Genomic DNA, 24,982 nt, shown 5'->3' with positions numbered 1-24,982 from the left:
AATATGCGCACCAGTCAATGCTGACAATAAGAAAAAGCAGTAAGTACGACATCTAAAGGAAAGAAAAAAAAAGTGAGTGAGTGAGTAAAAAAACAAAGAAAGAAGAAGAGCCGACAGAGAGAAATATGCATTATCTTCTACCGCTTTTAGCAGGGGTCTGTCATATCTCACCTAGGTGGTTCTGAGCAGAGTCATTAGCATGAAGGCTTCAAGCATACGGCAGGTTTGGATGTAAGGCAGGATATCCCGTAAGATTTATTACGAGCCATAACTTGCGCCCTTATTCACAAAAGCTGGAAGCGCAGTAAGTAAATAAAGCGCAAAAATTTGATATCTAACCTGTCCACTTACATCTGCCACAATTTGCGTAACTTTGCGCAGCACAAGCGTAGAGAAACTTTCCCGCCGGTTGCCTCAGGCTATCTGGCCCAAATTGACCTTTCTTTTTAAGCACTACTGCATCGCACCGTGATACCACCTGTGATGAAATTCACCTCTGATGAAGAAACGGCGAAATTTCGAAAAAAAGGCAGCATACTGTTCCCCCAACGAATGAGAGTGAAGCGCATGCTAATCAAGTAATTCGCAAACGCCAAACTGTCTACGCGCCACTTGTGGTTTCTTCTTTTCGTCCACTTTTAGTTGTTTTAACGCCGGTTCAGGACTGGTCTACCAATAGAAAACTTTTCTTCGCCAGGCTACGCATTTGCGAGAGTCAAAATGCTACAGCACATACATCGTCTTTGAGAACCGCATCTATTTTGGCTTCGAACCTAAACTAGCGCAACTCTTTACGGGATCTGATGAACATTAATATTGGTTTTGCGAATGTAAGTGTCACACTAATGAAAAGCTTGTTGACGTAAATATTGTGGCTCAATTCTTCACAACTATCAGGTCCCGACAGCCTAGCTCGGAGCGCCTGAATACTACCACTGCATTCTTGTTCCACACTTAACCCCTGTTATTAGTCCGTAAGCTGCAGTCAGTCTCAAACTCAACGAGAGGGCTGGCTCTGCCGAAATAAAGCCTGCATTTTATTATGCGAGCCACATCTGCCTTCTGCGAACGCGTTGTACGGCATAATACGGATACCGCCATGTGCATTTAGATCGCCCTGTCGCAACTCTCGCATAAAAAATAAAGCGATGTCATCAAGGTTTCGTAGTGATTCACTCAAAGTAAAAAAAAGAGGAAATAAAAAAAAAAAAAAGAGGGGACGACCTAACCTAAGGTTAACACAACTGACGCGTCAAGGCCTCCTCACGGACTCATAGGTGATGCCCTGCCTAATTAGGCTGCCCCTGCTTCCCCTTTTTAGTAAACATGTATGCATGTTCATTACTCCAGACAAAATTCTCGTTTTCTTTTCGTACTCTTCTTAGGTACAGGCACCAGCGGCTGAGTGCAGCCTCTTAAACACAGTAAGACCGGCCGACTTGCACACGTTGTTAATGCTAGAACGTTCAGTGCTGAAAGTCGGTAATCTATTTATGTGGCTGCTACAACGCTAGACTGCATTGACGTTGCCATACAACTATAATGCATATAAAACCTACTTGGAACGGACGCCACGAACCGTGTTAACTAGACAGACGTCCATGTAATCGCTAGCGTTTTCTTCAATGATCACGACCACCCTTGGCACGAGCATCTCAGAATGTCTAATATTAACTTTCTCGTGAGCTCAGTGTGCTCAACCTTGGAAACGGAACGCGGCATGTTGTGTTGGCCAGTTTTTAAATGCGCTATTCGAATCCAGAAACCGACGACGTGCACTGCCCTAGTTGCACGGGTGCTGATCTTGGGACAGTGCATTGTGATGCGACCACAACGTAAAGTTCCAAGGAGTACCAAGAATGGTTGACAAGCCGAGGCTCCAACTAAAATAAAGATGTTAAAAAAAGAAAGAAAACGTACTCTCTAAGGGTACAGAGATGAAATAACAACAGGGATTCGCCCGTTAAGGCTAACTGCGTCGTCACAACCATTAATCATTCGAAAAAGTAACTATCAATCACTTAGAGAAGGAGTGCAAAGAAACATCAGTCGCTGTTTATCACCTCATGCACTAAACGTCTGCTGCGAGAGCTAAGTGGTTCAGTTCGTCCCATTTTGCCTGTTTTTGGCTGACAGAGTACGGTTGCTGGCGGATCGCTCAGTCAGTCATTAGTCCTTCTTCAGCCCTTTTCTTTCAGCTGTTGGCCACAAAAACTTCAGACACTTGCCAGAAACATTAGGAACGAGCAGCATCTAGCCGCGCAGTATAGTCTTCAGGTCGTTTGGTCTTACTTGTTCACTGGTTACTTCCGCCGGTGAGAGACCTACAGCTCGCGCCAGCCCAACACAGTGCCTCTATTTGTCAAGACGTCTGGAGACGCAACCACTCCAACAGATGAACAAAACCTCCGGCGCAACAGTGGTTGCACTGCAACGGCTCAACGGATGCAAGCTATCTGCCAGTCGACGACGCTAATGAACCCGGAAAATGGACGACCATGAATGCGCAACTAGAGAAGCCGTAGTAGGCTCGTTTGTTAGACAGCGCGGGGATACAGCGCTAGCATTGAACGTGGTAAGTACGAAAGACGGCCAGAAAGCTTGTTTCATTAAAGAGGCGTCCTCATACTGCTGGCTTCCGTGATGGCTACTAAGCGTGCCAAAGAAACTTATTGCTGACATGACTAGTTTGTTTATGGACATAATTTAAGCCGAACCTATTTACAACGAACGAAGATGCAGTCAGTGTGTCTTATTTATAGGCGAAGTTATGTCCCAGACCACGCAGCGTGAAATTAGTTTATATGTAGGGACTTCTTGTGGTTGTTTTGCGCCGCTTGCGGCGGCCCCAGCAGCAGTCGGTGAACGCAAGCGCAAAGAAGAAACTAGCGGTAGCACGAACCTGGACAAAACTGCGACTTTTATTTGAGAAGTCTCTTTGAGCACATGACTAGTTGCCCCGATGACGTCGACGATGGGGACAGAGTGCCTGAAGAGAGAGAGGGATCGCTCTTGCCTCCGGAAGTTTATTCCACCAACCGTCCGTCAGGAAGCCGTCGCTTCGTTTCGTTCTGCTGGTCGAGACAGGCACACGTGCACCACGTGACAAGCCGCCGCAGCACGCGGCCAGCGACGACTTATGAAACTCTCTCTCTCGTCGTCATCCGTCGTCGTCGTCGTACGTGTGAGACGGAGATGGTGCTGCGACTAGCTCGGATAAAACGTCTCTCTACAAGTGATACCGACCTGTGACTTGCTTATATATACTTACCCGGCGCGCGTGCACTGAAAGACGCGCGCACACACATTTTTCTCGCAGGGGGGCGCGCGGCCAGCAGCGGTCGCTAAAGACCGGAGCGGGACTTGATCGAGAGACGCAGACAGAGAGAGAGAGAATGAGAGAAAGAGAGAGAGAGGTGTGTGTGTGTGTGGAAGAGATCACGCATCCATTGGCACTAGCGGCATGTCTCATTGGTCCTTCCGGGAGCAGGTGGTCACGGGCAGTCCCACGAGAAGCTCCTCGTTGGGGATATCGTACACGAGGGTCAGGTGGAAGGCCATGTTGCACAGGCAGATCACGTACTCGCAGATGGAGAACCAGCTGAACGCTGCGAAAAAAAAAAAAAGGGAAAACGAGAAAAGGTCAAGGGTTAAGTTAACGTTACCATACCTAACCAACAGCCCAGGCATGTTTTCTTGCAACGCGTCGCTATAACAGGGTATATTAGCACGTGGTGCGTGAGCCTATACGTGGAAACGCCGTAGTAGAATTCACCGGATTTATTCTGAGCGGCAGGGACTACTTAACGAGTTCTGACATCGCATAGCGGGCGAGTGTTTTAGCCTCCACATCCAAATGCTGCCACGGCAGTTGGCGTTCGAAGCCTGTAAGCTCGTGCTCACGGGTACAACGCCAGAGTCAGGTACAGGTAACAAGTGCCAGTAAAACCATTTTAATGGGCACCGCTTGTCTATAGCGTTCACTGAGCGATCATGCTTCGACCAGTCACCCGTGTATCATGCGGCGACAGTTCTTTTCATCCTCTTTTTCCTCGGTAACAAGACGAGCCCACCGAGGATAGAAAATGTCAGTGGCCACCGCGGCACAAAAATACCATAGTCGCTCTTCCGCAATGACCACCTGAAACGACGCGAGCAATAGGAATGGCCTATACGTCAGAGCCCCCGCCACTGGAAAACTCGGGCACTTGTGAGTGATGAACACAGCCGACAGCGGCAGCCGTCCCGTATCGACCACATTTCCAATACAGTGACCTTTGCAAATGTGCCGCGGAAAAAAAAAATAAAAAAAATAATAATAAAAAAAACAGCTGCCCTTTGGTTACTGTCGCAATTGTTCGAAACTCATGTCTGCTTTGCTAAACGCCTCACGCCACAGCGGCTCTGGCAATGAGATGCCAAGAATGAAATTGCAGGTTCCATTGTGGCGGGTTCGCCGAAATAATGCGGCGAAGAGGAGTCAGGTTTTTTTTTTTTTTTTAATACAAAACCTCACGATCAGGTCTAAAAAAAGGATACACGTGTGTGTAGCGGCGGAAGAGGAGGGGGGGGGGTGAGGGGGGTTGAACTGGAGCGCCTAGTTTTCTGCTGTCGTCCCATAAATGTGTTTTTCAATATCACACAGTGGCGAATTCTACGTGATGCTTCATTAACAAACGCTGCCCGGTCGTAAGCCATTCAGAGCCTGCCACTAGAGCGTTCTATGCAGCCGGAGATCTACGATATATGAACGTAAAAAAAAAAAAATATTATCTTAAAATATTCCGTACACGCACCGAATCATTAACTAAAGCATGCAATTTAGCTACTGTGGGCGCCTAACGGTCAAAACGGTTATCAATGGCCTCACTGCAGCAAATAAAATGGTTGCAGAAAATAAAACCTGATTTCCAGCTCAATTAACACAGGATCACATTTAGCGCAGTATTTTCACATTCACGTCATCTCTCGCACGAACAGGCGATATAAGCGCGGGAAAGTCGAGATTCCAGTTTGTCATTCAGAACCACTATAAGCGCTCCCGATGTAACCTAGCCAGTGAGCCGGGGAGCGAAATGTAATGAACTAGGCACTGAAGATTTTACAAAAAAAAAAAAAATAAAAAGAAAAATGACAGCAACTTTTGAACTCGTCTCGCTCACGCTACTGGCACACTCCTTTGGTTCATTACGTCAACTTTATGCACCATGAATCTATCGCACAGTGGCACAGTTACAACGTCGCATCTCAGCGATATACCATGTATACTTCGTTCTGTTAAAGGTAAAGTGCTGCTATGATGTGACCGCGAAGTAAAGTGCATCTCTGTCCGGAGCAACTCCGGAAACATCTCTCCTCGTCCATTGCCTTGTAGTATGACGAATCGGCATAATAAAGGGCCGCACTGCCGTTCCATCGTTACGGTCACCTTATTATGTGTATGACCATTTGAAAGTGAATTGAGACAGGCGATGACTGCACGCTCGAGCAGGGCACTGCCTTTGCCCTCCCATCATACCTCAGCTCGACTTGAGGCAGAACAGTATGTCATACTTCCACTAGGGAAGGCAGAGTGCGAAACGTCTTTTAAAGGTGTGCGACAAAACCAAATGCTGCGCAATATATACAGATGAGGAAGGAGTGGGGAGGCACGGAGCAGGAATAATCTGAGCTGACATCATGACAGATAGGCTGTGCCATCCCCAAACCCAGCTTGCAGTAAGGCTGAGTTAACCTTAGCCAAATTCGCCTCTGCAATAATAATAATAATAATAATAATAATAATAATAATAATAATAATAATAATAATAATAATAATAATAATAATAATAATAATAATAATAATAATAATAATAATAATAATAATAATAATAATAATAATAATAATAATAAAAGAACAAAACATGCTCACCATCCCTTAACACAGTGTCGATAGCCCCCTATACGAGAGCTCACACCCTCAGTCGCATACATAAGTTTGACGAAGCATGGCAGAAGGGGAGTCTTTCCCTTCGACAATCCCACACAGCGCGAGCTCACCTAGCTCGACACAGTGGATGCGGTGCTTGTAGAAGAAGAAGAGCATGCCCGCACTGGCCGCCAGCGTCAGCACCAACAGCGACATCTTGAGACGCCGCGACTTGCGCTCCTGCGATGTAGAAGTGCGACACGTGAGGATGCGGCGAGATACGCCGCGTCGCAATCAGTGCGACGGTTCGGTTCCAAGTCAGCCGACCAACACCGATAATCCATTCCTGGTGAGACTTTCACTCACTCTGCAGTACAACAGACGTAGTACTTTGCAAGAACGGGGAATCAACTGCGCTGCGATACAATACGATCGTGTATTGCGTTCGCCTTTTTCCAAAATAAACTTTATTCCGCGCAGACCAAAGCTAAAGCGTTAATTCTCACTGCATACAGCAGATATCGGCGAGATAATGTTATTTTAATTCTTTTTTTTTTTTTCTCCTTGGACAACCAGGCCTACCAACTGTTGCACGCCTCTCACCAGCTCGGTGTCGTCCTTGTGGGCGCACATGTGCACCGCCAGGCAGGTGCCGAGCATGTAGAGCAGCGAGGAGACCATGAAGACGATGAATATCTTCTCGTGAACCGGGTAGTTCTCCCGGTTGGACACGTACGTGACGCCCACCAGGGAAAGGGCTTCGGCCAGGTGCAGCGCGTAATTGGCGCGCGTCAGGCGCGAAAAGAGCGCGCGGCGCGCCGGAGCCACCAGGGCAGCGCGCCGCGCGAAGTAGCGCGGGTACAGTGAGGCGAGCAGCAGCCGCGGGCCTGTGTGTAGCGCCACGCCCATGCGCCACACGTAGCGCTGAGGTGAGATGCCCGTGATGGCGCTTACCGACGGGCAGAAGTTGTACACCTGCGATGCACAAATGCGGTCGCTTGATTACTCTTCTACTCTCGTCTTCCCAATGGCCGCGAGGCGCTGACCAACCACGATGGCCAAGGCACCGGCCTGTCAACATGCTCACCAAACGCCAATGTATGGACTGCTAAACTGCACTGTTAAGAAGATAGTGAGAGACCGGAAAGCGTGGCGTGACATGGTCCATAGGGTCACGAAGAGTCGGACACGACTGAACGACTGAACTGAACTGAACTGAAAACTGCACTGTGGGATCTGCAAAGCTGCGAACTTATTTTCGGGAGGCTGAGCACTGTTATTCGCGTTAATTTTTTTTAAATTCGGTTCCAGCTTTCGCTAGCAAGAATTAAACAAAATGCCACAGGGAACGTTTGCTTTATTAGTATATAGTGGGTAGAACTCGGGGCAGCTATGAACGGTTACATATCCGCCACGTCACTGAAAAGACGCTGACGTTGGCCACGCGCGCTGCTTCAATCGCGACTTACTGTATGGTCGTGGTATCAATATCACTTCGGCGCAAAGACTGGTCTAAAATTTAACAGGCTGGGGGGCGCTACAGCTTTACCTGGAATTGCAAATAAACTGCTCAGAAATTGCCGAAAACTGCAGAGCGCTGCCGCTGTCTGACACTGTAGAGCGCATATTTATAGGCGCATAGTTACAGGAGGTCGCCCCCGCCTGCCAACCTCTTAAACAGGCAACATGAGATGCCAGAATTCAAACAGGACGTTGGCAAATTGTGTCATAACACAACTCGGGACATAGCAATACGTAGATAATGGGTCATCATGTTTGCAGCCATCTTATGTGACGACAGCCGCGACACACTGGCGAAGTCTGCTCCGATCGTCATACGGCACCCATGCACATGCGCACAGGTGTGCCGGACGCGGAGGATGCGCATGCGCACTGGTTGTTAGCTCAAACCGGTCACCGCAGCTGTAGAGAATTGCCCATCAGAAATACTTTGACATTTAACTTTTCTCCTTGCTCTTTTTCAGACACCAAGTTCCTGCACCTTTTATAATTTATCCTTTTCCCTCTCCCGTACGGACTGTCGGCTAGTAACGGGGGCTCTTCTATCCAGCGACAGCGTTTCAATGTAGGCGAAATGCAGAATGAAAGCCGCGCCCCTCTCCCTTTCTGGGCATGCGCGCTCATACCTCGCTATGCCCCCTATCCGCTAACCGATAGGGTCCGAACATGTCAGCGTGGAAACACGGTGGATTTCGCCTATTTTCAGATTCCGTCCGCCTAACCGACTGTTGCTATATGGCGACAGCTAAGCCTAGCTTTGGTATGATCTGCTGTGATCATGACCAAGGTAAAAGTCAAAGCTTGTGAGGCCTATCAACACTAACTGAACCAGCGTGAAGCACAGGTGAGGAAATGAAGTCCGAACGTGTCTGAACACAAACTGACGTGATTACGTTTCCTAAGACAAACTGAGCATGTTAGGCTTAGTTAAGCTTGATAGGCTTACTTAGATTAAATGCCCGTAAGGTCACATTACGGAACTCAGCTGTTATGTCAGTGTATGAACATACATTGGCCGTAATTACATTTTGCTAAGCCTAATTAGGCTTTGTTAGGCTCAGGTATAGACCTAGAAGCCCAACCAAGCCTATTCACTTTTCTTGCGTAAAACTTGCGTTAAGCTATATCTAAAGCAGTTTTTCTCTTCCTTCTTTCACTCCGTCACGCTGCAGTTGACATACTCACTTAATGAGGGACAGCGCCATTCCCTCTCTTGAAACACAATTTCATTTTGTAGCGCGAAAAAAAAAAAAAGGGGGGGGGGGGTGGGGGGAGGGGGGCTAACTAGGACGTTCAGAGAAAAGCGCAGAGTTTGTAGAGCTTAACGTCACAGAACGACTCGGGCCATCAGGGACGCCGTAGCGGAGTGCTAAGGAACTTTCGATCACTTGGGGTTCATTTAACGTGCCCTGACATCGTACAATACACGGGCTACACATAGAGAAAATGCCTTATCCAGTGCATGCTTAGCCTAAGTATAGCTTATCTTCTCAGTCGCCAAAATGGAAGGGATCCTTAGGAGTCTACTTGCGCTGATAAGCACAAAATACCTGCCTAAGGACCTTTCTTCTTTTGGTAGCGCCCAAGAGCTCTCCTGGAATTTCAGAGTTTAAAGAGTTTAACAGAGAAAGCAATAAATTGCGCAGCCACAATTTTTGTCAACTCCCGTCTTCCCCGCTTTGCTTCGTCTGCTTATATTCAAAAGAAAAACGGGGGAGAATGGAGAGGCGCTTTGACATGTCTGACAAATGCATGCGCAGGGGAGGGTGGTATGCTGTACTACCTGCACAAACCCTCCCTTCTTACCTTCTCGGCTGCATGCAGGTGCCGGCATTCGCAGTAGGAATTCTTCTCCATACCGCTGCATCTTCATTAAAGTCTAAAGTCCATCCCCGACCTCGAATATTTGCAAAAGTTTTCTACAACGTCTTTAGACTTTCCTTTCCTGTAAATGGCTGGGGCCCCGAACGGCTCAAACGAAAAAGAGCATCGCGGATTTTTGCACCTTTAATAAATTCAAGCTATTACCACGCACATCGCGTCACTCTCAGAGTAAGCTGATAAAAGGCTTTATTACTGTGTTCCCAACGGCTTCGGCAAGACCCATACAAATTGTGTTGAAAAATTCACGCTTTAGGCGAAGTTGTGCCGGTCTTCAAAATGGTTCTAACAGGATCCATTTCTTATTCATTGAAGTCCGTTCCTGTATATTTATTCATGCGCACCACCCCATTCTTTTATTTAAGGCCCATTCTTCAGGCAGATGCCTCTGAAACATTTTGTTTTTAAAGAAATGCTTGAGCTTTTCATTTTTTTTTTTTTTTTTGTCTCGGTGGGGTTTGTTCCGTCTCCGAATCAGTTTTTTTTTTTTTCTCTTTCTTTTAGCTGTGTAAAACCATGGCTTTGATGAAACCCAAGTGAGCGCGAACAAAATCCCAGTAACCCGAATGTTCGTATTAAATGTCGATAATTTTATGAGGAATTTTATGAGGAATTTTTCCGGGATTGAAACTTCGTTATCCCCACTCCCTTCGCCTCGCCATATAAGAATGTGATCCGAGCAGTGATTTTTTTTTTCGGTTTAAAATATAAAGAATAAAACGCTGAAAGGCCGAATGAACATAGTTCGTTGCGTATTTTTGAAGGCGAAATGACCGAGAGGAGTCTTATTCAAGTTGTCTGGTGCGCAGTAAAGAGATACAAAAGAGCTAGGCTTCGAAATGTTTCTTATGTAGCCACTCTAAAGCTAAAATTTCCTTAAATAAATGGATTTGATGAAGCTTGAGCTCGATCAGAACCTCGTGCTAGGTACCCTTTAAACGAACTGCAAAAGGTGCGCCGCGGTCAGTTTTGTGTGGCTTCACTGCATGACCAACGAAAGCATCACGTGTGCTACGCAAATAGCACGCGACTCATCGCGATTGCAGGACTAGTCCGCATAGCGACTCGCGCAACGCTCGAAACTCTCTGACGCTGTTACAATTACAGCAAGAAAATCACATGCACGCGCTCTTAGCGTAAGAATGCTGGAGCTCTTAGCACACCACATCCAGAAGGTATACGCTAATAAAAATAGTATTAAACAGTCATGAAATAATGGCGTCACATAGAAAATGCTGGTATTTGATGAATGAAAACTTCTACATGAGTACGCAATACTCGATCCGCATGTCAGTATTACTTAATGAGCGCATCGCGAAAGCTGATAGCAATTTGCATACCTTTCAGCCGTTGCGCGCAATTTCACGCACAAGTGAGGCTTCTGCACACGACACCAGAGCTAAGCGGCAAAGGTAACTTCGGCGAACAACGACCACAAGCTACGGTGCACTACAAGATGTTTCAAGGCTATACAGAAGGCAGGAATAAAATAAGCGGTTCCTCGATGCGGCAAAAATCAATCGCGTTACTAGAGCGGATCAACGTCGTTACGTGCGTACCCGAAAGAGCGTTATCGGGCTTACCTTGCAAACCGTCGTGTTCACGGCAGTGTACTGGAACAACATCGACGTGGCAAAGCAGAACAGCAACGTGAACAGGGGCAGCGCGACAGTCAGGTAGGCTAGATTCAGGACCTTAATCCGGAGCAGCACGTGCTCCATCGGTACTAACGTATCCATCGCGCACTGGGACGCTCTGGCTGTCGGCTTCTCGGGATGGCTAGGAAGCTGGTGCTCGCCGGCGAGGCCCAAGGCCCGCTGCCATGGAATTTAGCGCCTGAATTTGGCACCGCGGGTCATTATGCGATGAGCCGTTGACAAAACGGAATTTCTAGAGGCCTCCAGTTTTCTACGCGGCACATTAATACGGCGGGAAACCTAACCGACGCCTGCGGACAAAAGCGGCTCTACCATCAGCAGCGATCGGCCATTAAAACTACGAACACAGCCGGAGAGAGGCGCCACTAGCGCGGCTAGCGCGGCTACGCGCAACGCTTGGCCTTCGGCTTCGCTTGGCTGATTTTGCGGCTTTCTCTTCTCCTGGTCGACCTCCTCCCCAAGAACTATGGTTATGGTTACTATGGTGGCTACAAAAACTGCGCAGGGTTCGCGTGGAAAAGCTCAGCGCTCTTGCTGACCTGCCGCGTGCTGTAGTTTTGCGCGCGGAAACCCATTATAGTGCGGTTTGAAGCAACGGTTTCTTCTGACTTTTAGTTTACACTTTGCCGCCCTGCGTGTAACGGTAAGTGTTGGTCAGTCATGTGTCAAAACACGTTGATCACGTTGACGTTAGTAAAATCTGGTAGTAGCTTTATTTGGGTATGTAATGCGGTCTGCGCTTAAGTGGTGCCTAAGTGGTGCCAGTGGTGCTCTGAGGAGCACGTGTGAGCGATGAACGCAACAGAGAGCAAGTGTACAATCTTGCTGCGGTGTTCGATACGCCACGTGAATGCCGACGCAGTGGGATACTCTTTCGATTACAATCCGTTCAAATTACCTGCTTACGGTTTCTGTATTGCTGCAAAACGTTTTGAGTGATCACCAACTACCTCAAGTACGTTTAGAACCTGGGGCACAGTGCCTATGTTTTTTTCTTTTTAGTGCGGGCTAGCCAGCTGGAGCCAGCGCAATACCAGTAATAACCCGTGCACCCGGTGATACTTGAAGACCATTTATGACTGCGCGCTAACTTGTGTATTGATGTCACTAGCACAGCATGGCAATGTGGGTTTAGCGTGCGGTTGTACTGTTGCACATGTCAATCATTTCAATGTGTTGTGGATACGTTTTGTATTGTAAGGTACCCCTGATTGGTTGTCAGCCTGTGCACATTTGATGCTGCAAGGAAGTGTGACAAACAAGTCTCTCATGCAGGCACCATGTCTGACAGCAGTGAAGATGGCAGCGGCAGTGAAGATGCAACAGAACAGCCTCCATCGGAGGGCTACATTGGCAGTGGGGTTTCTCCAGCAGACATAGCTTTTGAAACATTGCTCACTGATGTGTGCTGCCATCCAACTCGTGATACAGTAGCCATTGCCACTGTGGACGGTGACGTCTTTGTCCATTCTTATTCTATGGACAGTGCTAGCCGTGAGTTGCTGCACTTGACACACCACCGTACATCTTGCCGCAAGTTGCGCTTTACAGCTGACGGTTCGATTCTTATAACGGCCTCCAAGGACAAGTCTTTGTGTATGGTGGATTTGAACTCTAGTGCAGTGCCACAGCGCATTCCTGATGCTCACAGGTATGCATCTCTTGTATGCACATTCTCAGTAGCAGATATAATTAATCAACTTTAAATACTACTACGTTTCAGTGCGGCCATCTACAGTCTTTGCATCGTGGATCAGAACCTGCTGGCTTCTGGTGATGACGATGGCCATGTCAAGGTATGTCATGCGCGAGATCACTTCTCCCCTAAAACGAGCACTTTTTCTCTCAATCGGCCTGGCATGACTGCTACCAGGTCCTAGGCAATTGGTCATCATTACCACAGGTTGAAGTCATTGTTTGGAAGGCCTTTGTGGGGCGGTTGCTGCTTCATAGATTATACAGGTGGGGCAAGTTTGGATATTCGAACAACCTACTGCGCATGTTGCCATACGTAGCATTCTTTGTAAACATTGCTTTGCTCTTTTTCCTGGCATTCCACGTACCATGTGTATTAAAAGAGGATTACTGAGGAACAAGCATTGGGCAGTGTTAGACGTTCGACATTTCAAGAAACGCAGCTGTGAGCGCTGTTTCAGGACATTCAGGCCTTGCTGCAATGCAATTGACGAAAATATGTCATGCAAAAAGTTGAGCTTTATAGGTATACTTGAGGGTGCCCTGCAGTTTCTCTCTGCAATCTCTCTGTGAGCAGAAACTTTGCAAAGATGCAGTGATGACTACTTCTGCAGGTGTGGGATCGGCGGCGAAACAATTGCATCATGGACTGCCGAGAGAGCGAAGACTTTATCAGTGACCTGGCTGTTGGCGACAACCGGAGAGTCCTGCTGGCATCCTGGTCAGTCTGCAAGCATGCTCAAAGTGTTGCTTTGGTTTGCACCTTCCAGGTGCTAACTTGCTAAGTATTTTTACGGTAACGAAGATGAGGCATGGATGTAGCGCGGGGAGCGCGCGCGAGGCGAGAGCGCGCGGCGCTAGCGGGAGAAGTAGAGAACGCAAGAAAATCGCTGCGGCTGGTTGTGTTTCGTGTGTGGCTTTTTCTGCACGGGCCCGCCATCCCGTAACAGTATGTGGATGGCAGTAATCAATTCTGCAGAAAAGGTCAAATATGTATCTGTGTCAAAGCATCTTGAAGGCTACCCTTACTTTCAAAGAGCATATCTTATGCCTTGCTCAACATGCTAGAGGCCATATCAAGCACAACTTACATTGGTGTGGTATTGCCAGACTCCTTGAGTACTTTTACTCTAGTCATGAAGGCTTTCTGGAAGTTTTATATAGGGATAGGTGCAGTCGCTCGGAGTGCCCTCACTCATACTGGACCATCAGAGTAGTAAATAACCAAAGGAGATTTAGTGTCAACTTAGGACTCTGAGTGAAAATTTCAGTGGCATCAAGAGCATCTTATATCTGCTATGCAATATACAGATGTTGCAAACAAAAGTAGGATGTGGGAAAGCTTTTGCGCATAGGTGGTAATGATGAAGACGATGACTTGCTATGCACAGCACAAGAGCGTGTTGCAGAGTGCACACATGTCATCGGGTGTTGATTGGGTTTGACCTTTGCACTAAATTGTCCAGCGTTTAACCTAGTTAAACTATGATACCATGTCAAAACATTGTTTGAATTATCAGTGCCAAGACACATGCTGCACTGTGACATCACAATCTAAAGGGCCAATCAGGAGTCAGGCACAAGCAAGAGCATTGACGATCATATATCTGCTTTTGCACGAAAATTAGCAGTGGTTCAACATGGTTAAATGAAAGAAAGAGAGGTTGGCTTTTCGTGTTTATGCCATAGGTTTTCCATTCGTTGGAGACATCATATGCTTCGGCGCTCGTAATTGCCACCTGACATAAAGCCCATATTAACCAAGCATTACGAATGTGCCTGCTTACCTTACTTAGCATCTATGAGGCCAGGAAGGTTGATTCCTATATCCACCCTCCCATATCAAGTGGGTTAGCTTAGTTGGCAGCTTCTCCAAACTTGGTGACAGCATGTGGTATCGTTACATTACACAACCCTTCGACGAATGGGTGCTCGGCCACGTCGCCTGCCACGATTCTTCACAATCAAACATGCTCGGCTCCTGATCGATGACTGCCAATGCATAGACTCGACAGTTTCTTATACAAAGTGGTCATGCAATCTTGTGACGTCATGAATCATACGTTTCTTTTACGTTGTATTTGTCAAGATTGGCTACTTAAAGGGGTCATGACAGCTAGCATTTGAGCATAAACTGATTATTTCATTTCACTCCACACATGCTAAAATATAAATCCTCAAAATTTCAACTCATTCGGTGTATTAGATAGTTTCAAAATGATTTTTTATTATTCAACTCGAACGCAGCTTTCTGGTCTGGCAACCTTTATCTCCTGATGTCACGAGATCTCATCCCTATGTCATATGCTATTCATGGTGTCGGCTGCGCTCTTCCGTGCACGCCGGGATGTTGGTCATTGAGAGGTTCTTTTTTTTTCTTCAGCGGAAATATTTTATTCGCATGTTCTTTTTTTCTTTGGCAAGCCTTCACTATAATATGCGACCTTAGTGATCCTTGGATTTGTTTTGGGCTTCGTCTAGGGATTGTCGTGGAGGCCGAAATCGATGGCCTCGTGCTCTATTTAAGCATGCAATCAGAAGCATATTATTCTTATGTGATGAGAGTTAGCTTGTTTAGTATCAAAACGCTCCCACGTATAAAAAGGCGCATGTCTAGCGTTTCCTCCCGCAGTGCGTGCCGCGAAAGTGGGGAGGGGTTAGCATTGTGTTGCTGATTGCCCATCACTCCTTCGGTCCAAAACTAAGAGGAAATCCCAAACAAGCATACTTTGACGCAAGAGCATACCTTGTGACATTAGAAAAGCAGAAAAAAAGTTTTAATGAAGTAGTAGCCCTTGACTTGCTGTTACATGTGCGTGTTCAAAGTTAATTATTTTTGGCTGGTAAAGCATTTTTTTTGTGCAAAACTATGTTCAGTCTGGCCACGGCCAGCGCACGAAAGCATGCGCCGCCACCGCCACTTCAGTCTCATCATTGCAAAACCCAACGCGATTCGAATTCTCGCCTCTACCACAGCCGCGTGCGAGACTGCGACCGACTCCCGAGCCAAATGACGTCTCGTGAGTGCTTCAACGTAAACACAGTAAACATACACCATTTAGTATTTAGTGTGTAAGGCCTAAACTCCTGCAGGAATGCGCCGATTCGCGGATTAGGACTGCCCCCCCAGCCTGTTTGTTTACCCACAAGCGGCACCGACAGCTACCGGCTGTGCTCGCTAAACAGGGTCACATCGACGCTTCCCGCTTAATGTGCACACGCTTTCTGATGTAAGCAGTCGTCGATTCGGGGTCACTACTGCCAGAACTACGCTCGATGGCCACATGCAACAGCTAAAGCTTGAGAATACGCGCTTCGTAATCGCCGAAACTCTAGATTCGAACCCCGCATACTCGTGCTAGGCCTACTCATCGCGGAACGGGCCGGCTGTTCGGTGTCGACGAACATTTCTGGCCAAGGTCATTGCTGATGAGAAGGGGGAACATATTGCCACCCGGTGTCCCCATGTTCTAGCTGCGCCTGGAAGAAGAGGACACTGAAGTTGACTCTCGTGCTGTGCGCCGAACGTTTGCCTGCTGGTACAGCTTCGTCCCGTCGTTTTAGTCGAGTCTAGCCCTGTTGTCCGTGACATATTTTGGTGGAGGTGCGGGGTATCGATCCCAGTATATGCCCCGAACTCCTCCGCATACCCAGGATTCAGGTCCTGTGCCAATCGACACTCCTGTTCACCGCGCTAGCCGGAGGAACCTAGGCCTACCACCTGAGCACGGTCCGTTGGAATTCACCACCGCAGCCTCCCCTCGACCTGTCATGCAAACTCCAACGTATTACATTCTACAGAACCTGCGACTGCCTAAGGCTTTCCACGGCTGTCAGACGGAAGACGTCGAAGACTGGCTCGCCCAGTTTGAACGGGTTGCCGCATTTAATCAGTGGGACGACACCGCAAAGCTCAAGAACGTCTTCTTTAGCCTGGAAGATGGCGCTCGTACTTGGTACGAAAATCGCGAAGGCGCCCTAACATCGTGGCGCGAGTTCTGCCGCTGCATCCTGGACACCTACACCAGCCCGGATCGCCGAGAACGAGCAGAAAGAGCTTTACGCTCTCGCATACAGATGCCGAACGAGACCATAACCATGTACGTGGAGGACATGACTAGGCTGTTCCGACGATCTGACCCGGCCATGCCCGAAGAGAAAAAGGTACGCCATCTCATGCACGGCGTTAAGGAACAACTGTTCGCTGGGCTCGTGTGCAATCCGCCGAGTACAGTTGCCGAGTTTCTTTCGGAAGCAATCACGATGGAAAGGATGCTCCAGCAGCGGTCTACGACCTACGACAGGCTGGTAATCGCCGCTTCGCTCACGGAGCCGCATTCGACCTTCGGGGCTAGTCCGGATCTTCTTCGCGACATCATCCGCTCAATTTTGCGTGAAGAGCTCCAGAAGCTTTTCGGTGCTCCCCAGCCGACGGTCGCCTCTGTCGCAAGTATTGTACGCGAAGAACTCCAGCAGGTACTTCGGCCTTCGGTACCATCTGCTAACCCGCCATCCTTTTCCAGCGAGTCCTCTCGACCAACGTATGCGGACATCTTGCGACGTCCCCAAACTGATTCCACACAATTACTGCCACCCGACCAAGGCTCACTGTATTCAGCCCACCCCGAGCCGTACATCGACAACCGCCGACCACCCCAGCGAAAGGCAGACCTGTGGCGTGCCCCAAATCGGCAGCGCCTGTGCTTCTACTGCGGAGAACCTGGTCACCTGTATCGACAGTGCCCATATCGTCAGCTCGGACTGAAGGGTTTCCCCATCGACGTGCGTAGCCCTCCTTTAGGCCAACGACCCCGGGATATTGAGGAATACGTAGCCCAGCAGCGCATGGCGCCATCTTTTCGACGACCGTCACGATCTCCGTCTCCACACCGATCATCCTCGCAGCCCAGCTCCTCCGGAATGGCGCAGCGACGGTCGCCTAGTCCGAGCCGGGAAAACTAAAGACAGCGACTTCAGGGGGCGAGGCCGCTTCAAATCGACACGACGAAGACCCCCCGACAACGCGACCTGTGAGCGACCGCGACTTGACGGCCCCGACGACAATTCGTACACGTGAAGATAGACTCTCGCTCGATATACCCGTGCTCCTTGACAACTATAAGGTTAGCGCATTGGTAGACACTGGTGCTGACTTTTCGATTTTAAGCGGTAAGCTAGCGGTGCTTCTAAAAAAAGTGATGACGCCATGGTCTGGCACGCAGATTCGAACCGCTGGCGGACATGTCGTAACTCCGAGCGGTCAGTGCACGGCGAGAGTCCAAATTCGCAACTCCACGTTTGTTGTCAGCTGCCTTGTGATACCTGACTGCTCCCGCGACTGTATCCTTGGTGTCGATTTTCTCCGAGAGTATGGGTCCATTATCGATCTCCGGAAGCGTACCGTGACCTTTTCGACCGAGAAAGCTGATGATACTGACACCGCAGACCGCCAAAGCCGTGCCCCTCTTTGAATTTCTGCCGAGAGCGTTTATATTCCGCCACGTTCCAGTGTTTTTGTGACTGTTAACTGCGATGAACTACATGACGGAACGGCGGTCGCTGAGGGCAACCAGTCCCTTTTGCTCACCCACGGCATCACCTCGGCGCGGAGTCTCATCCATCTGCGTAACGGCCGATCTGAGCTCCTGGTGACTAACTTCACAAACGAACCCCGCCATCTTTTCCGCGCTACCACAATCGCATTCGCCGACGCCTTAGCGGATGTTTCTGAATGTTTTACGTTCGGCGAAGTTGAAAATGTGCGCCCATCCCTTGATCGTCTGGATATTAGTACAGATCTCTTGGAAATACAGCAGCACGACCTGCGTTTTCTCCTTCTAAAATACAGTGCTTGTTTCGCGACGTCATCGAAAATTCGGCAAACGCCTCTTGTGAAGCACCGTATAATTACTCCCGACGATGCCCGCCCTATACGCCAGCAGCCGGACCGCATCTCAACGACGGAACGTGAAGCGATCCAGACACAGGTTCAGGAGATGCTTCGTGATGGTGTCATCCAACCCTCCAACAGTCCGTGGTCTTCCCCTGTCGTGCTGGTGAAAAAAAAGGATGGCACCCTTCGCTTCTGTGTTGATTATCGAAAGTTGAACGACATCACTAAAAAAGACGTCTACCCGCTGCCCCGTATCGACGATTCGCTTGACAAGCTTCGTCGCGCCCAGTACTTCTCCTCCATTGACTTGAAGAGCGGGTACTGGCAGATTGAGGTCGATGAGCGGGACCGCGAAAAAACAGCTTTTGTCACCCCAGATGGACTGTATGAGTTTAAAGTGCTGCCATTCGGCCTATGTTCAGCGCCGGCTACTTTTCAGCGCATGATGGACACCGTTCTCGCCGGCCTCAAATGGCAAATCTGTTTAGTTTATCTCGACGACGTTGTCGTGTTCTCTGAAACCTTTGGAGAACACTTCGAACGCCTTCGCGCAGTATTAGATGCCCTCCGGTCAGCTGACTTGACGCTCAAGCCCGAGAAGTGCCACTTTGGCTACAAAGAGTTGAAGTTTCTCGGTCATCTTGTGAGTGCCGCAGGCGTTAGGCCAGACCCCGACAAAACTGCCGCTGTCGCCAAATTTCCCGTTCCTGCCACGAAGAGGAGTTTAAAACGTTTCCTGGGTTTGTGTGCGTACTACCGCCGCTTCATCGCCGACTTTTCCAAGATAGCCGCACCCCTGATTCGCCTCACGCGGGATGATATACAGTTCGTGTGGGCCGCCGAGCAACAGGAGGCTTTTGCGGAGCTGCGCAGACGACTGCAAACTACCCCTGTTCTTGCGCACTTTGATGAAGACGCTGCCACCAAAGTCCACACCGACGCCAGCAACATCGGCCTTGGCGCTGTACTCGTTCAACACCAAGCTGGCGTGGAAAGGGTCATTGCGTATGCCAGCCGCACGCTCTCCCGCGCTGAAACAAATTATTCCACTACAGAAAAGGAATGCCTCGCGGTTGTGTGGGCAACTATGAAATTTAGGCCTTACCTCTATGGCCGTGCGTTTAAAGTCGTTACTGACCACCATTCTTTGTGCTGGCTGGCCAATCTCCGTGACCCATCGGGGCACCTAGCACGATGGAGCCTTCGCCTTCAAGAATTTGATTACTCCATTGTGTACAAATCTGGTCAGAAGCACGAAGATGCTGACGCGCTCTCCCGGGCACCCGTCGGATTTGTCGATAACGTCACGGATGACAGAGGGTTTCTTGGACTAGTGAATGCCTCAGACATAATGACACGACAGCGAGCTGACCCAGACCTTCGACCTCTCATTGACCACCTGGAGGGTCGCACTGCTGACGTCCCCCGCCAGTTTGGAAGGAACCTGTCTGCATTCTGTCTTCGGAATGGCGTTTTATTCAAGAAAAACTCCAGCACTGTTGATCGAGCGCACCTCCTTGTTGTGCCGGCCGACCTTCGCGACGATATCCTTTTCGCTTGCCACGATGAGCCCACCTCCGGCCACTTGGGCTTTGCACGCACACTCGCTCGAGTTCGTCAAGCCTATTATTGGCCTAAACTTTCTGACGCCGTCCATCGCTACGTCAGAGGCTGCCGCGAGTGTCAACGTCGAAAGGTGCCTCCTCTCAAGCCCGCGGGTTTTCTCCAACGTATTATTCCACCTCGGACGCCGTTTGACCAAGTCGGCATCGACCTACTGGGCCCATTTCCGCTGTCATCGATGGGTAACAAATGGATTAGTCGCAACCGACTATCTCACACGTTATGCGGAAACCAAGGCAGTGCAGCGGGGCACATCAATTGAGATCGCTCAATTCTTTGTGCAGCAAATCGTGTTGCGTCATGGCGCGCCGTCCCTAGTCGTAACCGATCGAGGCACCGCGTTTACGGCACAGCTCATGCACGATGTGCTCGAGCTTAGTCATACCAGCCACCGAAAAACTACTGCATATCACCCGCAGACGAATGGCCTCACGGAGAGACTCAACAAAACCATCGCCGACATGATCGCAATGTACATAGACTCGCAGCACAAAAACTGGGATGAAATTCTCCCCTACATCACTTATGCCTACAACACGGCCACCCAAGAGACGACGCGTTTTACACCATTTCGCCTAGTCTACGGACGTGACGTTCAGACGATGTTGGATGCCATGCTTCCGAGCTGCCCAGATGATCATCCACTCACGCCAGACGCCGAGCAGTTTGCTCAGCGCGCTGAGGAAGCACGTCAACTTGCCCGCATTCACATTCAACAACAGCAGGGCACGGATGCACACCGCTACAACCTCCGTCATCGACACGTCGCATACCATCCTGGAGAGAAAGTTTGGGTGTGGACCCCAGTGCGTCGGTCCGGCTTGTGTGATAAACTGATTTCCCGTTACTTCGGACCTTACGAAGTTCTGCGCCGAGTCACGGAAGTGACTTACGAAGTTCTTAAGTTCTTCCAGTGGGTACTGTGCAGCCCTCGCGTTGGCAACCACGCTCCGAGGTCGTGCACGTTGTCCGCGTGAAGCCCTATTTCACGCGGTAGTGCGCTATGCGCTTGTTTCGTTGTCGCGTAGGACACCTTACCCCGCCTTCGTTATCTATGATGTCCATGTGCTGATCTATCTTTTCTCTTACATTGGCCATCGCTCGCGCTCCGTCCCTTATTTCTTTTTGAAGAGGGGGAGTAATGCCACCTGGTGTCCCCATGTTCTAGCTGCGCCTGGAAGAAGAGGACACTGAAGTTGACTCTCGTGCTGTGCGCCGAACGTTTGCCTGCTGGTACAGCTTCGTCCCGTCGTTTTAGTCGAGTCTAGCCCTGTTGTCCGTGACAATGTAAAGCGTAGCTGCTTCTTTTCTTTTTTCTGACACAGTTGAATTTTTCTAACACAAGTGCAGCCGTTCAAGCCGTTCACTCATTGAGGGTCAAGTTCCGGCTTCCGATCCGATCTAAACAGATCGAGTGACTATCTGCTGATCAGTTTCATCTGCGTCGCGGGGCCGAAAACCTCACACTACGGTGATAGGTGACCATTGGTTGTGCTGGTGTCATTGCCAGTGTAATGCAACGGATCAGTGCGCTGGTAAGCTAAGAAACCTAACCTTGCAGCACTGTGCTTTGTGCTAAAGAAAACATATCTTACTCTACACCACTTTCGTGCGGTATTCACCACCTACCAGTCTCTGGCACTAAACATTATGGAGCTCTTTACATCTGCCCGACTGCAAGGCCACAGGATAATGTTTCTATGGATCCCTGCCCACTGCGGGCCCCATGGAAATGAATAGGCAGATGTTAAAGCAAAAGATGTCCTCAGTAATGGCCTTCAAACAACTGTGCATTTTTAAAGAGCGGATACGAGAGAAGGTGGTGACGCCCACATTATGCGACTTAACAGTGAGGGGGCAGAGCGGCTGCACAGATCCAACCAGTGAGAGAGTGGGGCGTGTCACAGTTGCAGATGTCGCGGCCTTCACCGGGTTGTACAAGTGTGTGTTACTCTGGACCGAGCAGTCGTATGTCGCTTGTGCGTCGTCAACTTCGGCATCTCTCCCATTGCATCAGTCACTCCTCAGCTTTCACAGATAGCAGACGTGCATGCGCAGTGCTCCCTGCACCTTGGCTTCGAGCTGCTCGCTGTGTCGTGAAGCAGCTTGTGCGTACCTCTTTGCCTTAACTGGCGGAAATGTGAAATGTTTGAACGTGAACAAGCGGGAAAGGGCATGATTTGCATGCACAAATGGTGGGAATGGTTAGAAAGCATGTAAACAGAGGTATTCAACCAACTGCAGTCTGAAAACTGCAGTCTGAAAAATTTCAAGAGCATTGCACAATCTGCTGTGGAGAAATGCGGAAGCCTAGGCGTTGCTGCTGCACACGGCACATCGCGCGCCCCTTGTCGAACGCAACCAACATTTCGTTGAACCCATCAAAGTTCACCGGTGTTCTAAAATTAATTTACATGAAAGGAGAGGCGCAGTATCTGCCGCTCGCGGAATCTTGCTGACACAACTCGCGGACAACACAGCAGCGCTCAGGCTTTCACATTTCTCCAGTGCAGATTCTGCAGTGTTCTCGGAAAAACATGTGGCAAGTGGTCCTCTTTTGCATCTGCTTCAAACTTGTGATGCCAACTTCCAGCTTCAATTGGAAACAAATCAGCCTGTTATTTTTATAGATGCAGTGGGAATGGCATATCAGTAGTCTCAAAGTGCTGTTCAAACCAAGTGGTTTTTCAGGCCACACGAAAAAGGTCTGGTTTGGTTTATGGACGTCCCAAAGCAACCCAGGCTAGTAGAGACATTGTATGGGAGGGCTCTGGGAATTTTGACCACTTGAGGTTCTTTAACATGCACTGACATCGCACAGCACATGGGTGCTTAACTTTTTGCCTCCATTAAAAAGCAGCCACCGTGGCTGGGGTTTGACCCGCGTCCTTGGGTGTAGCAGTCGAGTGCCCTAACCACTGCGCCACCATGACGGAGCCACACATAGATAAAGGATTATGTATGTGGTTGGGGAAAAAAAAGTTACTCAGAACGTGGCAAAAGAGAAATTATTTTTCGAACATGAAATTGTTTTGCTTTTACGGCAATCTTCTATGCTTGCTGTGAACAAGCATTGTGTGGTAAAAAACAGGTATTAAGTTTAGATGTCCAGTGGCAATGAGGCTTGGGGCGCAGTTCATGGCCATTCGTGATGTGTTTTATCCCTTCGCGTTTTAGGTTTCAGATATGAACTAGATTACTGCCTTTCCGATTTGCAGAGCTTGTTCTTGCATTTGCCTGTCTTGTCATTGGCATGAAAGGGAAGCCAGACTGACCTTGTCCTCTTTGTAATGCTGCTTGCAGCTGTATCACGATGAACTTTCTGCTACAGTTGCTTGTGCATCACCAAGAATACTAGCTACTTGCTTCACTGCTATTCTCGAAGATGCCAGAGATGGGTATGCTGGGGAAAGTGTCAACAATAATTTTTTCTGTAATAAACTGGATAGTGCCTTTTAAAGGGACAGAACACTGCACTTCAAGGGAGGACATGTATCTTAAAATTGGTTTTTGTTATTTGTTGCCCAAATTTTATGAAACCTCACAGAATTGTTCAGTTTTTTTTTTTACTGATTTCAAATATGCAAAACTTTCTCTTCTAGGGCAATTAGTTCTAAAGGTATTAGAGAATTATTGCTACTGTCTGCTCAAACAATAGGGAAAAAAATGCTCATCAGAAATTAATTTTTAATATACAGGTAGATTTTATAAACTGTAAGGAATGCAGTGTTGGAAGTAGTTTTAAAATTGAGCTAATAATAGAGATTTAGCAGCCCACTGAACTTTGCACTCACAGGCATGGCAACTGTGTAAGATTTTAAGATATAAAAGTTTTAACAAGTGAAAATAAAAAATGTGCTTCCAACATTGTATTCCTTACACTTTACCTGTATCTGCCTGTATATTAAAAATTAATTTCTAATGAGCATTTTTTCCCCGATTGTTCGAACAGACAATAGATATAATTCTCTATAATTCTCAGAAGAGAAATTTTTGCGTATTTGAAATCAGCAGAAAAAAAACTGAACAATTCTCTGAGGTTTTATCAAATTTGGGCAGTAAACAACAAATTTAGTTTTAAGACCCCCGTCCTCCTTTAAGTGTCCAATCTTTTTTGGCGCAGTGGAAAGCTTCCTGTCTCATGTGGTAGATTTCGTAATGGTTTTGCCAGAAACGGTGTATTTTACCAAGAATTTTTCTATCAGTATGTGCGGCCATTTTTATGTAGTCGATGCTGTAAACTATGGGTGGCGACCGCGATGATTGCACGTTGGCAAAAGTGGTGTACCGAAAACTAATATAAATCTTGCACGCCAGACAGTAATTAGACATTTTTAGAACAGAGCAGCGTGTATTTTAGTTTCTATACGAATGTTCGCCTCATCGATGGAAGTTTTAGAGGAATATGATCACGGCTTCATCCAAGAAATTCAAAACACTGGGGGCTCTCTAGTGACAAACGCTAAAAGCACATCATAGGCGATGCGAAAGGAGGTTGGTCTTTGCTGACGGGCGCACAGGAGAAAGTGCAAAATATCATAAAACAAGACAAGCAATCTTCAAAGAATAGAGACCACTGTGCCTTTACGAAAACCAGTGACATTTTCCCCGAGATGTGGTCACGTGGGTTACTACGGTGATAATGACAGCGTTTTGCCGCAAGTGGCTACTTCAGTCATTTTCATGCGATTTTCAATGGCAAATTAAAATTATAAATCGTCGTTTTTCTGGATCTATATTATATGAGGCAAAATCTTTTCATTTCCACCATAAACTCATCACATGTTTTGGTCAGTGTTCTGT

At 48.3% G+C, this 24,982-nt stretch overlaps 2 protein-coding genes across 2 annotated transcripts in view; one reads left to right on the top strand and one right to left on the bottom strand.

Annotated features, from left to right (window-relative positions):
• Window positions 1-2,903: 2,903 nt before the first annotated feature.
• On the bottom strand, window positions 2,904-11,330 carry LOC146191296 (post-GPI attachment to proteins factor 2-like). Its single transcript, XM_084601795.1, has 4 exons — window positions 10,894-11,330; window positions 6,512-6,883; window positions 6,040-6,148; window positions 2,904-3,608 (listed from the first exon to the last, which is right to left on the bottom strand). Exons 1-4 carry the CDS (start codon window positions 11,047-11,049, stop codon window positions 3,469-3,471), a joined length of 777 nt encoding a protein of 258 aa, XP_084457921.1. The 5' UTR covers window positions 11,050-11,330; the 3' UTR covers window positions 2,904-3,468.
• Window positions 11,331-11,421: 91 nt separating this feature from the next.
• LOC146191295 (WD repeat-containing protein 55) overlaps window positions 11,422-24,982 on the top strand; it is a 32,171-nt gene continuing 18,610 nt past the window's right edge. The window contains exons 1-4 of the mRNA XM_084601794.1: window positions 11,422-11,611; window positions 12,244-12,619; window positions 12,692-12,764; window positions 13,278-13,384. Of these exons, the coding sequence (XP_084457920.1) occupies window positions 12,249-12,619; window positions 12,692-12,764; window positions 13,278-13,384 (551 nt within the window). The 5' untranslated portion in view covers window positions 11,422-11,611; window positions 12,244-12,248. The remainder of the gene's footprint in view (window positions 11,612-12,243; window positions 12,620-12,691; window positions 12,765-13,277; window positions 13,385-24,982) is intronic.

Source organism: Amblyomma maculatum, chromosome 4 (assembly GCF_055883805.1).
Source record: "Amblyomma maculatum isolate TAMU_Amacu chromosome 4, ASM5588380v1, whole genome shotgun sequence".
Taxonomy (NCBI): Eukaryota; Metazoa; Arthropoda; class Arachnida; order Ixodida; family Ixodidae; genus Amblyomma; species Amblyomma maculatum.
Note: the sequence above shows the minus strand (reverse complement) of the source record. Positions and strands in the feature narration are given on the sequence as shown.